Below are 17,797 nucleotides of genomic sequence, written 5' to 3'. Positions count from 1 at the left end.
TTGCCTTACACACTTTCTTACATTGTTATTATCTCATAATGCAGGGCTTGTATCATACTATGGCCCTCTGTGCTACTGCTGAGGCTCAGTCTCTTTTCCTTAAGAAGCTGGAGAAAGACTTCAGTAATTCTGAGAAGAAGGCATCCCATGCCTTTGCCAATGCGCAAATTGCATACGAGGCTCGGGATGTTTACAAGAAGCATTTGGCTGCTTCTGATGCCAAAGTTGAGTCGCTGGAGGCTGAAGTCCAGCGTTTGAATGATGCCCTTAGCACCTGCATCATTGCAGGGAGGCAGATGTAAGGTCGTTACACCAGTTTGGTGGGCCTTCAGGTCCGACTTCAATCAGGGTTCAGGGGAGAAGACTATAGATCCCGAGGCTTTTGATGCCCATATGGGAGCGTCTTTCCCTTATGATGAGGGTCCAAAAGCTTAGGAAGCTGAAGTTCTTTTTGCCGAGATGGTGAAAGCTCATCCTGAGGTCCATTTAGCTCCAAGTGTCTCCACTCTTGCAACTGGTCCATCAAATCCTCCATCTGCAAGTCCAGCTATGGTAGATGCTTTTGAATCTACCCGTTTGATCCAAAGAGGAAGTAGGATCGAGTAATTTTTTATTTATTTATTGGTAATGAAACAACATTGGGAATGAATGATATATCCACGTTTCTTAAGCTGTGTCATTTTTATTCTGCTTCGACTGAGTATGCTTGTATTGCACACACTTTGTTAGATAAGATTATTTTTAAGGAAAGTACCCTGCCTGAGAGTTCCTTATCTGTTCTATTCTGAAGCAAAATAAATAAGATGTGAAGAAGAGATCTCCTCTAATGGCTTATCTGATAATAGAGGATTGGTTTTTTCCTTTGGTGATTTAACCATTAAGGGAACCCTTCTTAAAATAGATTTGTGTGAAGCAAGTATATTTATACTTGTTTCTTCTTATAGTTTTTTGATGTGGGACAATCTCGTGGCTTATATTACCGAACTTAGAATCAGTGAATATAAGCGTAAGAGTAAGGTTTGCCGAGACGGACACTAGGGGTCCTAGGCGAATAAATTATTCCCCGGACACTTAGTGTCCGAGGCGAATAAATTACTCCCTGGCACTGAGCCTGAGGGGAGGTTTGTTTGCCAAGCCGGACACTTAGAATCCGAGGCGAATAAATTACTCCCCGGCGCTGAGCCTGAGGGGAGGTTTATTTGCCGAGCCGGACACTTAGGGTCCGAGGCGAATAAATTACTCCCCGGCGCTGAGCCTGAGGGGAGGTTTGTTTACCGAGCCTGACACTTAGGGTCCGAAGCGAGTAAATTACTCCCCGGCGCTGAGCCTGAGGGGAGGTTTGCCGAGCCGGACACTTAGGGTCTGAGGCGAATAAATTACTCCCCGGCGCTAAGCCTGATGGGAGGTTTGCCGAGCCGAACACTTAGGGTCCGAGGCGAGTAAATTACTCCCCGGCGCTGAGCCTGAGGGGAGGTTTGTTTGCTGAGCCGGACACTTAGGGTCCGAGGCGAATAAATTACTCCCCGGCGCTGAGCCTGAGGGGAGGTTGGTTTGCCGAGCCGGACACTTAGGGTCCGAGGCGAATAAATTATTCCCCGGCGCTGAGCCTGAGGGGAGGTTGGTTTATTATTTTTCTCAAACAACTTATTAGGAGGCCGAGGATTCAAAAATGATAAGAGGCCAAGAAAGCGAGTAACAGTGGCTGTGAAGTTTCCTATTTGTTGACTTTGGAGACTTTCCTCCTCCATTGATACTCCCTTCTTGGCAACCAAATGTAGTGGACTACGCATATATTAACCGCATTTCTTATCTATTTCTATCCGATGTGGGACATAGACTAAATTTTGTCAAAAAGGTCGGTGTAAGGAATGCCTCTGGTATTGAGCTTGACAACCTTTAATACCAGTGGATCCTCCTTACACCGCAATCAACTATTTGAATATTCCCATATATAACAGAATGTAGCACATACTTTTTTGTCGATGTGGGATAGAAAGTTTTAACCATAGGCCATAACTCATGTTTTTTCTTAAAAATTATTGTGACGAATGCTTTTTAACAGCTTGCTTCTAACATTGCTTTGCATAAAAATTGCATAGTGTGACTTGGCATGCATAAAAATTGCATAATCATAGAGTAGTATGAAATAAAAATTGCATAATGCGACGCATGCATAAAAGTTGCATAATCATAGAGTAGTATGGCCCCCATTTTTATGGAAAGAAATAAATGGAGTAAAATTGTACTAAATATGATAGAAGCAAAATAAAGAAAAGTTTGGCTGACTGTGGATATACTCAGCCTTATTTGTGAAGAATTTGTAGCAAAATTGACAAACTTATCTAATGAAAATACCTTTTAAGGTGTATTGGATTCCAAGGACGCGCAATGGGACGTCCGTCAGCTTCGGCCAAACGATATGCTCCTTTCCCCACTACTTCGGTAACCCTGTAGGGTCCAGTCCAATTAGGTTCCAGTTTCTTTACATGAGCTGTCTCTTGCTTCAAAACCCAATCGCCTACCGCAAAGCTCCTGAATCTGACATGTTTGTTATAACTGTTGCTCAGCTGTTGCTGATATGAAGCAAGCCTAATTGCTGCAACATCCCTTTTTTCGTCCAGGAGATCGAGACTATGTTCAAGCTGCTGACTATTGTTTCCTTCAAGCAATAAGAATGTCCGAAGGGTTGGAACTGCCGCTTCGGTTGGGATCACAGCTTCAGATCCATAAGCCATGGCAAAGGGACTCTCTCTCGTAGGCCGCCGTGGTGTGGTTCGGTACGCCCAAAGCACCTGAGAGAGATTCTCGTACCATTTTGTTTTGAATTTCTCCAATTTCTTCTTTAAACAACTGAAAATTGTCCGATTAGTTATTTCAGCATGTCCATTCCCTTGTGGATGACTAACTGCAGCTAACTTTTGTACAATTCCATGCTCAGCAAAGAATTTTCTTGTACTTCTATTATCGAGGTTCTTACCATTGTCCATCATAATGACTTTTGGAACCCCAAACCGGCAAATGATGTTGTTCCAAAGGAAAATTTTTACCTGCTCATGGGTCACACTTGAATAGGCCTCGGCTTCTACCCATTTAGTGAAATAATCTGTAGCCAGTAGCACGTACTCCTTTTGTTCCACAGTCTTAGGTAACGGGCCCACCATATCAATCCCCCATTGTGCGAATGGCCATGGATTTGCCATTGCGTGCAAATCTTCGGCAGGTTGATGCTTCATGGGACCATGACGTTGACATTTGTCACACCTCCGTGTATACTCTTCTGCATTCCGGGACAAGTACGGCCAGAAGTAACCTTGAGTCAGGACTTTATACGCGAGGGATCTGCCCCCAGAGTGGTTACCACAATCTCCGTCATGGATTTGTCTCAACACCACAAGAGCCTCAGTAGGGCTTAAACATTTCAGGTAAGGACCTAAAAATGACTTTCGGTATAACTGATTGTTAATGATGGCATATTTAGCTGCGGTGATACGGAGCTTCCGTGCTTCGGACTTCTGGTCTGGAAGAACTCCATGCTTAAGGTAAGCTTCCAATGGATCAATCCAGCATGGTTCTCGAGGAATAACTGGAACCACCATTACTTCCTGCGGAGGATTAATGCTGGGCTCGTCCAGAACGTCAATCGGCACAATCCGAATCAAATCCTCATTTGAAGATGACGCTGATGTGGCCAATTGATCTGCTTCGGCATTCTCAACACAAGGTACCTGATAGAATTTGATCTGATCGAATCCCCGTGCAATGTTCTCTACAGCTTCTTTATATGCTTTCATTCTTTCCTCTTTGGGATGGTACTGACCTGTCACTTGATTTATAATAAGTTGTGAGTCACTAAAAACCTTTAAGCAACGTACCTGGAGACTGCTAGCCAATCGAAGACCAGCAAGTAATACCTCGTACTCGGCTTCATTGTTAGTAGCTGGGAACTTCAAACAGATAGATTGCTCCAGCTTGGTGCCTTCGGGTGTTGACATTACAACGCCTACTCCTGCACTTGCTTGATTCGAGGAACCATCAACTCGAAGTTCCCACTGTAGTTCAAGGTGTGCCGGCTCTTTGGGAGTATCTTCATACTCGAGAAGAAAGTCCGCTACGGCTTGTCCTTTGTGCGACACCTTTGGCTTATAAGTTATATCGAACGAACTAAGCTCGATAGCCCACTTGGTAATTCTCCCAGATAAATCGGGCTTAGAGAGTATACCCCGTATAGGATAGTTAGTGAGTACCACAATGCTATGAGATTCATAATAATGCCGAAGCTTCCTCGTGACGTAGATCAAAGCTAAGATGACTTTTTCTGCTTTACTATATCGCGTCTCCGCATCTGTCATGGTCTTACTTGTGTAGAAGACTGGATATTGCCTCTTTCCTTCCTTTCTAATCAATGCTGCACTTGTCGATGTATTAGAAATTGCCAAATACATAATAAGAACCTCCCCGGGTTTTGGAGCGGATAGAATTGGTGGTTCAGCCATGTAACCTTTCAACCGACTGAGGGTCTCCTGCTGCTGGGGTCCCCATATATCTTTATTCTTGGATCGTATAGCATCGAAGAATGGTTTGGACTTATCTGACAATCGGGATATAAACCGGCTGAGTGCTGCGATCCGACCAGTAAGAACCTGCAAAGGATTATTAATTTATATTTGATTTAGGATCTTTTAGTAATAAAATAAACAAATTCATATAATATTTAATAAAGAAATTTAACAATATAATGATTTCCAATATAGACTACCTTACATAAAATAACACTACACACTTTTTTTTTTAGTTAAAGGTAAGCTTAAATTAAGAAAAAATAGAATGTACAAGAACAGCCCAAAGGCACAACCAGCACAAGGCGGCCAGACAAACCGAGATCATACAACAACCCACCAACTTCAACAAGTAAAAACGCCCACATGAACAACCTAATCAAATATACTAAACTCACAAAAGATACACTGAACTAACTAATCAGTAAAACACCATGTTTGTCCTCTTGCAAAAGAACAGCCTTGTTAAAAACAACTGTAATAAGCTCTCATGTGATCCAACCATTCTGAGATGACTACCATCCCTTAGTGTCAAAGATGCAAGCTTAGTTCGAACATAACTTTTGATGAGGCAAATGATGTGATGAGGGGAAGAAGCTTTGTTCCTAAAGGCCCTTACATTCCTCTCCAATCAGATATAGTAAATTGCAGCATTGAAGAGCAGTTTGTGGATGAAAAAAAATTTTGAGGACCATGAGGCAGAACATCACTTGATTAGATCCCCCCAGTTGTCCGGTAAAATATAGAATACAGCTACATGTTGTATAAACAAACCAAATATGAGCACTGAAGCTGCAATTAAAGAAAATGTGAGCCAAAGATTCATTATCAACAAGGCAGAGGAAGCATCTATTAACATAATAACATTATACACTTCATCCACAATAATGATCCTATTACTAGTCATTTAAGAAATAGTTTAATTGTATTATAGTCATTTAAAAAAATTAAATAAGTCGTAATTTGTTAAAAATAAAACATCTAACAATTATATATTTCGAAAGTTATACTGTCACGAACAACCCCATCTTATTGTCATCGTCAATGTTCCTATCATGTGATGTTCATCGCTATTATTTCCATCTTCATCAAGCACTAAATCCAAATTCTCATCGTAGCATTGAAATTTCTCTTCAACAATAGTTATTCACCTTATAAAATTATGAATCGCTGTGGATGTGATCGTAAAGTTTGCACAGAGAAAAGTAAAGAAGAAATATCTTTGTATCAATTCTATTATAATGTCGAAAATACAATGAAATATATACATAATATATAATATAAGAAGCCCTAAACTAATAATCTCTAAACTAATAAACTAAGCAAATGACAATACTACCCACAACAATAAAAATAAATCATACCTGTGATACCCCCTAATTTCGGAACACGGGTTGATCAGGTCCGCGCACAAAATTAGGGAAATATCAAAACAATTATAGTATTTAAATAAGCACAGATTACAAAATGAAATAAAGAATAAAATAAAACGCTGAAGAAACTAATAAATAGTAAATCCCTTAATAACTTCCAAACGGTTACAACTCGGGAATCCTGTAACTCAAGGACCCCTTAACCAAAATCCATAATCCAGAAGTTCATTATTAAATACTAATAACAAAAGAAGAAATAATAATATCCTACTTTTAAATAAACTAAAAGAGTGAGTAAGTCCTCCAGCTGCAGATCCTCAACCTTAAGACTTGAACTTCTAATAACTTGAAAAATAAATCGTGGGTTAAACCCTACGAGCAAGCTCTCTCTACCAAGCCTCTGAAAATCAATAAACAAACCATCTCTGCCAAAACCATCCCTCATAAAGCTTGAATTATAATATACGATGCTACAAATATATATAAATACTTATATATACAATATAATAATCATATCTGTTACTAGGTTCCTTAAATTGTCGAAACCATTCACCAATGATTAATCATCAGTCATACCTAGACCAATCCCCAAGTTATAATGTTCTCATAAAGTAAACTCCATGCATCTTAATTCCTTCCTAAACAGTAACTTAATCATTAAAGTAATAAATTACAATTTAAGGAATAATCCAATAAATCCAAAACCTAGTAATACGGTTAATTGTTTAAATTACATGACCAAAATTTGAGCTTTGACAAATCATCCATGTCTTCACCAATATTATTTTATTAATATAAAATAATACATTAACATGTGCGTACTAGATTATTCTAATCATAATCCAACTTATACAAACAATAACCTTAGATGAAAGTTTAATCATCTAAGCACATAACAGTTTAATTATGCAATGACAAATCAACCATGCCATTTATAAATATATCTATTTATATACTAGCAATTCTACCATGCTTTCTTAAGTATATTTACTTACACCATTAATTAGCAACTCAACCATGCTTCCCATATATGAAATTTATTCATATCTAATAAGGCAGTATATTTAAGCCTTTGGCAACTCATCCATGCCGACAATTCAACCATGTACCAACCTTAAACTTAACAAGAAGTTAGTCTGTACGTAGACATCTTATGCATCTTACACGCATCACATTAATTTAATAATCAGTCAATCCAGATACTCTTAAATAATATATATATATATATATATATATATCAATCTACATATATATATATATATATATATATATATATAATCATATATTAATTAATCCATACGTTACATATATATAACAAATATATATACACACACTTCCTTCCAACCAAATTATTAGTTAATTCTAATCACGCCAAATAGATGCAATTAAATATCGTAATAACATCCTACAACCCTCAAACATCTAAAATACATCATCTAATGATTAATTTCAAAATTAACCAGTTTGAAATCAATCCTGGAACATCACCGGAGCCTACAGTGACTTTTCGGAACCTCAACCAGTGCCACACGCGCCCACACGCGCCACCCTACTCTCCTTCACACCTTGCTCGCGCCACCACGCGCTCAGTCTCCCTGGCAGGCGCGTCCACGCGCCTGCACGCGCCCTCTACACTCTCGGCGCGTGTTGGCAGCCCTTCATTGGTTGTCCTCCGTGTTTTGGTGAGCCGCGATGTAACGGATCAGCTCCCATCCATCAACCACATCTAAGCCATTACATACCGCATGTGTATAACCTTATGATGTACCGCATCACACTAGATCAATCCAACTAATTTAAATTAATCATATGGTCTAGATTAATGAGTGTACCTTTCTCCTACGCACATGACCGCAATGGATAAAACCCCTATTGATTCGCAAACTACACTGTCGCCTCCAGTGAATGTTACAACTAACATATATATATATATATATATATATATATATATATATATATGTGATAATTTGCCCAGAAAAATATTAAAACAAATCTAATAAATTTCTGAAAAATATAAAACCAGTTTAGAAAATTCCAAAAAAATATATAAAGTTCCCCCAAAATTCTATAAATCCTAATTAACCATTTTGGTTCATAGATCAATATATAGTTGATTTTAATCCATTTAATAATTAAGCATGCTAAACATAATTAAATCAACCTTTAAAAAAAAAATACAGAAAATAAAATTTGATTATTATAACCTCACATACAAAACTAAATTTTCATAACAATACATATATACATTCACATGTTTAAATTTATTACATTCACATGTTTAAATCTATCACTTTGCAAAGAATAAGCATGTTCCATCTAATCCGATTAATAAATTATTTTTAATCAACAAGATAAGAAATAATTTTGATACTCAAGGTGATAAGTTTATGAATTCTAAGAGAGAAGTAGAGAAGAACTCGCATGTCTCTTCTAAATCCGGCCTCCTCTTTTTCTGATCCGCCTTCCTCTTTATGAGCCCTTTTTTCCTCTCTCTCTGACTCCCTTATTTTTCTAACGTAAAAAAAAACTCCTAACCCTAAAGTCTTATTTGTCTATTTATACACATCAAAACTAAATCATTTTCCCATTATGATTAACATATAAAATAAATAATATTTATCTTCTAAATAATATATATACACATATATTTTAATATAAATATGTATATTACCTTCCATATATAATCATTAGTTAAATAAATTATATATTCCTATATATATAAATTTGCAAAGATAATGATTAAATATCTTCACAACCATAGGCCTTTAATAACTAACCCAACAAGGCTTTCTTCAAGCCCAATACCACATCCGTTGGTCCAACTTCCCTTAAACCCAATCCAAATAATTTAAATACATAAAATAATTAAATAAATAATACGCACAAGCTTAAACGCACACAAATCAAATAAACAATTCACTCATTAGTATTTCACAACTCAAACACCATACAAATTTAACAAATAAAATTACAAAATATAATTCAATTAAAACAAGACAGTATATCTACACACTTAATTAAATAAAACAAATCACAATTTATCTACGTACTTAATTAAATAAAACGAATCATTAAAAAAATAAATAAAAATAACAGCACTTAAATTAAAAAAAAAAATAATAATAATATTAGTAATTACTTCCAATTAATAAATCCTTTAAAATATTGGGGTATTACAATACCCACAACAATAAAAATAAATCTTACTTTAATACCCCCCTCAACTCACGAAGTGACAGTGTGAAACATCGAGAGTTTGATAAGAAGAAAATGAAAACATAAAATAGAGCGGGACTTTATAAAGAAGTCAACCAACTGTAAAGAAACAAATGGTAGATAAATGGTGCCAAGCTGAAGGTGTTGACACATGAAATGAATGACAATCTCGATGTGCTTAGTGCGTTCATGAAAAAACATAAGTACATGAAATCTGAATAGCACTACTGTTATCATAGTATATAGAAGTTAGAGCAACAAAAGAAACACCTAAATCAACAAGCAACCACCATAGCCAAATTATTTCTGTTGTAGTTGCAACCATGGCACGATACTCAACTTCAGTAGAAGAACGAGCAATAACTATTTGCTTTTTGCTTTATTTTCCAGGAAATTAGAGAATCATCAAGAAAAATATAAAATCCAGTGGTGGACTTATGATCTGTTGGATCTCTAGCCCAATCAGCATCAGAAAAAGCACGAAGATCCAAGGATGATGTCGAAGAAAACAACTAACTTTGGTGCAACATCCCTCTAAGCTAATGCAAGATACGTACGAAGAACTACAGCCTAGTGAACAATAGTAGGAAACAATACAAACTAGCTGACAATATGAACAACATAGGTAAGATCAGATCGAGTGACAGTGAGATATACTAAACTACCAACTATAGTTCAATATAAGCTAGGATGAGCCAAAGGGACACCATCCATAGCGAATATTATGATCAATGAGAGTCTTAATTGTCCAAGTATCAGTAAGATAAGCTATATGAATAACATTTAATGTATACTTAGATTGAGAGAAAAGATAATCTTTGGGAGAATGAGCTCCTTTAATGTCGAGAAAATAACATAAAGGACCAATATTCTTTATCTCAAACTACTGTTGTAATCGAGGCTTTGAGAGAGCAATGCTTGCCAATTGCGTCGTCACTCATCAAAATCATGTCATTAACACACAAAAGAAGAAGAATACATCCAGTGCAAGTGAAACAATGAAAAAAAGCAGAATCGTGATCATTAGAACAAAAACCCAAAATATCTTTTTGAGTCTGCTCACCTTACCAAGACTATGAGAAAGACCACGAGGACAAGTTATATAAACTTCTTCATTCAAGTCCCCATTCAAAAAAGCATTTTTAACATCAATCTGAGACAAATTCCACTAATGAACAACAACAATAACAATCAATGTGTGAACTATCATAATTTTGGCTACAAAAGCAAAGGTCTTATCATAGTCAATACCATATTCTTGTGTAGAACCTCTTGCAACCAGACGTGCTTTATATCGTTCAACATAGCCATCAGACTTTGTCTTGATTTTATAGACCCGCCTACATCTAATTGTACATTTATCATAGGGTAACAACACCAAGTATCATGTGCCAGTCTTATGCAATACAAAAATCTTTTCATCCATTGCATGTTGCCAAAGAGGATTAAGAACAATCTCCTTATAGGAGGTGGGCATAGAAAGAGAATGAATATGTGCCAAAAAAGAATAGAAAGTAGTATAATAATAAGAATTAGAAAAATCAAAACGATTGAGACATGCACTTATGAATACGCTGAGGACAGCGAGGAGGGGCACGATCCATATTATCAGAAACTAATTGAGAGTCTGCCAAGAGAGATGAAAGAGATGTACCTGCAAAATAAACTGTTTTATTCATGCGAGTGTAAGTGTGAATAATAGGAGGAGGGACAATAGAAGAAGATGTCGGTGCAGAAGAAGATGAAACATCATAAAGAGGTAGAACATCAATAAAAGACGTACTGAAAATGTCATCTGGAAAGGGAATCATCAATATAGATAAGATCAGACTGACTCAAAGTAGTAGAGCTTGAGGAGATAGAAAAGAAAGGAATATGCTAAAGAAACACCAACATGGAATGAACCTCTGAACCAGCCATTTGCACTAGAAAAACAGCAACACAAAGCCTTGTCTATAATCTTCAAATACACACTCGCACTATATGGATTACTGAGATGATTTAGCTTACAAATTAGTCTCACAACTCAGTAAAAGTTCATTGTTCTTAGTGTCTCGAGTGCTTATTGTAATACCCCTACTTTTAAAAGGATAGTCTCGACATTTTTAATTATTGTTTTATTGCATGTTATTTGATTATTTGACATTTTAAATTGCTAATTTGCTTAGTTACTTAATTGTTTTAATTGTGGTGATTAATTGACTTAGTTGTATTATTTGTTTTATTTACTTGAATTCATTGTTTTAATTGTTTTATGGTAATTGTGTTATTTATTTTATTTAAATGAATTGATTGGTTTATTTGAATAAATTAGTTTTATTAATTATTAATTTATTATTAGGGTTTTATGTTTAGGGTTTTACGGGTTAGTCGACTTAGGGATAGGTTTAGTATTTTCTTTTATTTTCTTTTCCTGCTCTAAGTAAGATTAGACTTAGGGTTTATACGAGTATATATATATTAGTATTGGTCTGCCAAGGGTTTTGGAGAACCCTATTCATGTACTGGAGGCAGAGAGAAATAGAGGAGTTGAGAATAGTAGGAATTGCCAACAGTTTAGGAAGACGACGGTGCAAGGTTTCAGACTGAGACCTAAAGGCAAGTTATATTCCTAACTCTCTTCCTTTGACTCGTATTCTTTACATGCCAAACACAATTCCAGGAATAAATAAACGTTAATTTAATCTGGTTCTCATGTTAGGTTTAATTATAACAGTATGTCTTTACATGAATTGGTGTTTGCTTGTTTTTAAATTTTCTTGCATAATTCATGTTTTAATTGATGTCGATTAATGAATAAGAATTTAATTGGTCCTGGAACACACTGGAACCTAGTTCAGGCACCTAGGAACCTTAGGAATGGAGGATAGATGAGCGGAAAGTCGCCGGACTGGAAGGAGATAAAGGAACAGGAGGAGAGCCGGCCCCTTTTTGAAGGGAGCAGGCTCCCCTAAGCAAAGAGCAGGCTCCCTCAAGGAGGGAGCCTGCTCTAGGAGTCTTGGAGGCGGCTCCCCCTTGTGAAGAGCCAGCTCCATGAAGTAGGGAGGCGGCTCCCTCAAATTTTTATTTTTTTTTAGCTTTTCAATGACTTGTTTAGCTACGGTGCTTGGATTTTTAAGTTTTCAGATTCAATCAGAAGCTATACTGGGGCTTTTCAGAGATGTCCTAAGCTTTATTAAAACTCTCGGGAGCCTTGTTAATGCATAATTAATCACTCTGTATTATAGCTTGAACAATATAAAATTCTTACACAAATTGGTATACTATTTTAGATGTGAAGGATTAAAATTGTTCACCATTATTTTTGCAATTTTTCGAGAATGATTTATGGTTAATCATGTTACAGTGTTATATAATAAGCATGTGAATTTATATATTCTATTATGCTTACTTGGAATGAATTGATGTTTGCATGTATGATCTATATTATCAATTATTAGACTTTGCGGAGTAGTATCAAATAAGGCTGTTAATTTACACAATTTTATCATATTTTGTATGGAACAATTGATGTTTATATTTAATATTTTTATTATCAATTGTTGGATTTATGGATTAGTTGGTATTTAGACTCATTGTCTGTATTATCAACTGCTGGATGTTAGATCGTATGCACCGGTATGGGACGGTGGCATACTAGGGATGGATTAGCTCAAGACGCTAAGTCCTACCTATTCTGGAATAAAGGAACAGATTATGAGAATAAAATCCTACTTATATGTAAGTCAGTGCAGCTGAACAAGCTGAATGGCTAACTGGATTTATGATGGATGGATATGATAGGACTTTAAATATATATTTATGATACCGCGATATGAGCTTGAGTCTCAGAATTGATGGTTAGGGAGCGTATGTGCAGTAGGATGCGTAGCTGGCTATATTGGTTGAGGTATACCCTGTTAGGCTTAGGTATCCATGCCCACTCAGGTGCGTTTTGCATGTTGCCTTCTATTCAGGCTGAGACCCTCTTCATAGTCTAGTGAGAGTCCCGTAGTGTGGATATATACATATATACGGATTATATAGCTATTATTGAGTTGTTTAGGATGTACATGCATATCGAGTCTCTGTTTGGATTGTAGTAGGATAGAACTTGTTCGTGGGCCTAACCCACTTCTACTTTGTTCAGGTGTACGTCAGTTCCAGACTTAGAGCTTGTTCGTGCTGAGCAGAGACAGTCACTCATTCTTTCGACGACGTAGGATCCCTCTTCATAATTTAGTACTGGATTTCTTTTAGTTATTTTCGTTTCAGTTTGGGATATTATTAGGGGTCCACTGATGGATTCCCAAGTTGTTATCTTGGAGGTTTTGGATTGGCAAATTATTATTCATATTTATTTCTAATGGTTTTGGGATTATTGGATTTTAAGTATTTAATTTTAAAGAATTATATTTTAGAATTCTTTCAACTTTTAATTATTTATTTCTTATTTCATTTTGAAAAATCTGTATTCATTTAAATATTAATTGTTTGATATTTCCTCGGGTTTGGGCTTGGGCCTGATCAACCCATGTCTCAGAGTTAAGGGGTATCACAGTTGGTATCAGAGCACTCCAGGTTCAAGTGTCTCTAGGGTTATATCGTATAAGACTTCCGCGTAGCGTTTTCTTTTGATTAGAGCTTAAGTTTAAGATTCATTGTATTCCTTTACAGTTCAGTTTAAATCACTCTGATGTCTGTCTTTCCGTGTTAACAGATGGTTAATGCTAGAAGAGGACAGAACATGCAAGGAAATAGGAAGCAAAGGAGAGTGGCACGTAGGCAGCAAAAACGCCTACAACGTCAGCAAATGGAAGAAGAGCAGCAATTGCCAAGGTTCCAGGATGATGATGGTCTGTTTCAAGAAGAGCAGGAGGGAGTTCAACAAGCTCATGATCAGGTCAGAGATCCAGAGTATCCTCCTCATATCAATAACCTCATTACTCGGGCTATAGAAGCAGGGGTAACGGCTGCATTACGGAATCAGCCACAGGTTCAGCAGGCACCTATACTAGAACCAGTGGTTCAGGTTGATACTTAGGAAAAGGCTAGGAGTTCTTTCACAAAGGGGAGCCCACCAGAGTTCTCAGGCTCCACTGATGCGAAAGCAAATCATCAGTGGAAACAGGTCATCGAGCGACATCTTCGTCTGGTTCATTGCACGGAGGTTCAGAAGTAGATGCTTGCTATCTTCAAGCTAATTGGAGATGCACTACAGCAATGGGAGTCAGTTACCACCGTAGAAAGAGAGGATGTCATTGACTTATGATCAGTTCAGTGCACGTTTTGATGAGAAGTACTTTCCTTATGCAGCTAGGGTAGCTATGAAAACTGAGTTTCTTAATCTGCAGCAAGGAAACATGACAGTGATAGAGTATGAGCAGCAGTTCATGCGCTTATCTCTTTTTACTCCAGATGAGGTGGATACAGAGGAGAAGAAGCACAATAGTTTCGTTAAGGGACTTATGTGGTCTATCAAGCGAGCTATTATAGGTAGTCCAGCCTATACTACTTATGCTCAAGTGGTGGACTCCGCTCTACAGCAGTATCAGTTGACCGTGGACTTCAGACAAGCACAGGGTGACAAAGACTCTGCTAATCAGTCAGCTGAGAAAGGGAATGGTAATGGACACCGACAGAATGACAAGGGCAGATTCCAGGGACAACTGTCTTGGAAGAAGCACAACGGTGGTTCTGATGCTCACAGGGATGGGGCACCTATTCAATGACAGCAGAATGGGGGACCACAGGCAGGACAGGGTCAGCCACAAGCTAACCGACAGATGAGGCCATTTGGTACTTTCCAGGGTAGTTGTTACACTTATGGAGAGTATAGTCATACTTCCAGGCAGTGTCCTAAAGTAGGACAGGGACAGCATGTGCATCAGGGGCAGAGGGCGCCAGTACCTTTACCCGCTCCACAGATTGCACAGATTCAGGGACAAACATATCCAGTTTTACCAGCACCACCACAGCCTCAGGGACAGGCACCACAGTAGTTGCATTATGGCAAGGTGTACAACCCCATGCCATAGGACGTTCAAGCACCTCAGGCTGTTGAGGGTATTCATGGTTCAAAAGGTCGTGTTTTATTTGATATGGGTGTTACACACTCATTTGTAGCTAGGTCTTTTGTTGTTTTATCTGAGATAACGACGTGGGTATGCAATAGACCCCAAGATATTTCAACACCATTGGGCAATACTGCCATTTTACATGAGAGTGATGGGCCTGTGACACTAGATAGTGGTAGACTCAAATTTCTAGCCAATCTATTGGTCCTGGACATGCACACTTATGACGTGATACTTGGGATGGATTGGTTATCTCACTACCATGCCTAAGTTAATTGTTATGATATGTCTGTTGTTTTCACCATACCTGGTCAGGATATGTACGTCGTCGCTGTGTCACGTTCTAACGGGGTTATTAGCACATATTTGTTTCATATAGAGGAGGAAACGGAGGAAGGGACTACTGTATCTTTGGATAGCATACCAATTGTACGGGATTTTCTGGATATATTTCAGGAGATTTCAGAGTTGTCACCTAGTCGCGAGATCGACTTTGTGATTGACTTGGCTCCAAGCACTACGCCTATTGCTAGGGCACCTTACAGGATGGCACCAGTGGAGATGCGAGAGCTGAGGGATTAGATTCAGTAATTACTCAGCCAGGGCTTTATTCGTAGGAGTACTTCACCCTGAGGAGCACCAGTATTGTTTGTGAAGAAGAAGGATGGTTTACTTCGCCTGTGTATAAATTACAGGGAGTTGGACAAGGTTACTATTTGCAATAAGTACCCGTTACCCAGGATTGATGATCTTTTTGATTAGTTGAAGGGAGCTACCTACTTTTCTAAGATTGATCTGCGTTCTGGATATCATCAACTTCAGGTTAGGGTGCAAGATGTTCAGAGGACAGCGTTTCTCACAAGATATAGGTCTTATAAGTTTCGTGTCATGCCTTTCGGACTGACTAATGCACCAGAAGTTTTCACGGACTTAATGAACAGAGTCTTCAGGGCTTATTTAGATCAGTTTGTCATTGTCTTCATAGATGACATTTTGATTTATTCAAAGTCAGAGGACGATCATGTAAGACATCTTTGTATAGTGTTGTAGACGCTTCGTGAACACCAATTATATGCCAAATTCGAGAAATGTGAATTTTAGCAGCGGAAAGTGAAGTTTCTGGGTCACATGGTGTCAGAAAGGGGAATAGCGATAGATCCGGCCAAGGTTTCGACAATGGTAGAGTGGGGACAGCCTACTTCACCTACCGAGATTTGGAGTTTCCTCGGATTGGCGGGATATTATCGTGGGTTCATTCAAGGGTTCTCGAAGATAGTGGGACCACTCACACACCTAACTAAAAATGGTGTACGGTTCGTGTGGGATGAACACTGTCAGAAAGCTTTTGATGATCTAAAGCGCAAGTTGACTTCTGCACCGATTCTATCTACTCCACAGAGCTGGATTGAGTATCTTATTTACACAGATGCTTCTTAGTAAGGTCTTGGGTGTGTTTTGATGCAGGAGGAGCGACCGATTTCATATGGATCTCGGAAGCTTAAGTCTCATGAGCTTAATTATCCAACACATGATTTGGAGTTGGCAGTGGTGGTCTTTGCCTTACGCATTTGGAGGCATTATCTGCTGGGGGAGTCCTTCAGATTATTTAATGATCACAAGAATCTACAATATTTGTTCACTCAGCGGAAGCTGAATATTAGACAGCGCAGATAGTTAAAGTTTGCAAAAGACTATCATTTCTCAATACAGTACCATCCTGGGAAAGCGAATGTGGTGGCAGATGCACTCAGTTGCTGACCCACTGCTAGTCTTTCTGTTTTATTCAGCATTGAGTGAAATGCTTTGAAGACGGTGGATGAGTTGTCAGATGCTTTCATAGCTTCTATGGTAGTTACACCTTCTATTATTCACAAAGTTTTGAAGGCACAACTCACGGATCAGCAGTGCATGGACAAAGTTGCAGAGATGGCTTTAGGACTGATGGAGGATTGAGGTACAAAGGGCGATTAATAGTATCTTCTGCTGACGATTTGAGGAAGGACGTGATGATTGAGACTCATCATTCTGAGTTTTCTATTCATCCAAGAGGAGACAAGATGTATCAGGATATAAAGCAGCAGTTTTGGTGGGCAGGTATAAAGAAAGACATTGATATTTTTGTCTCTCGATGTAGTACTTGTTAGATGGTCAAGATTGATCATCAAAGGCCGCCATGAGCTCTACAGCCACTACCTATCCCAAAGTGGAAGTGGGAGAGCATTTCTATGGATTTTGTGGAGGGATTGCCTAATTCTTTTAAGGATTACAATTCCATTTGTGTCATCGTTGATAGATTAACTAAATCAGCTCATTTCTTGTCTATTCGCATTGACTTCACATCGGAGCAGTTGGCAAGACTTTACATTACGGAGATTGTGAAGTTGCATGGCATTCTGTTGTCTATTATATCGGATAGGGGTTCAAGCTTTGTGTCAGGATCCTGGAAGAGTTTTCAGCAGGGTTTGGGTACAGAATTATATCTTAGTACTGCTTATCATCCTCAGACTAATGGACAGACTGAGAGGGTTAATCAGATCATGGAGGACATGCTTCGTTCTTGTGTTCTTGATTTTAAGGGCCACTGGGAGAATTATTT

At 38.1% G+C, this 17,797-nt stretch overlaps 1 protein-coding gene across 1 annotated transcript; it reads right to left on the bottom strand.

Moving 5' to 3' along the window:
* Positions 1–364: 364 nt before the first annotated feature.
* On the bottom strand, positions 365–11,065 carry LOC132296363 (uncharacterized). The gene is made up of 7 exons (XM_059794574.1): positions 11,059–11,065; positions 10,719–10,940; positions 10,397–10,491; positions 10,209–10,313; positions 3,048–4,640; positions 2,544–2,792; positions 365–535 (listed from the first exon to the last, which is right to left on the bottom strand). Exons 1-7 carry the CDS (start codon positions 11,063–11,065, stop codon positions 365–367), a joined length of 2,442 nt encoding a protein of 813 aa, XP_059650557.1.
* Between the last annotated feature and the right edge of the window lie 6,732 nt (positions 11,066–17,797).

This window comes from Cornus florida, unplaced genomic scaffold (assembly GCF_030987335.1).
Source record: "Cornus florida cultivar Cherokee Brave unplaced genomic scaffold, ASM3098733v1 CherokeeBrave_3.0.0_Hap2_Chr02, whole genome shotgun sequence".
Lineage (NCBI taxonomy): Eukaryota > Viridiplantae > Streptophyta > Magnoliopsida > Cornales > Cornaceae > Cornus > Cornus florida.
Note: the sequence above shows the minus strand (reverse complement) of the source record. Positions and strands in the feature narration are given on the sequence as shown.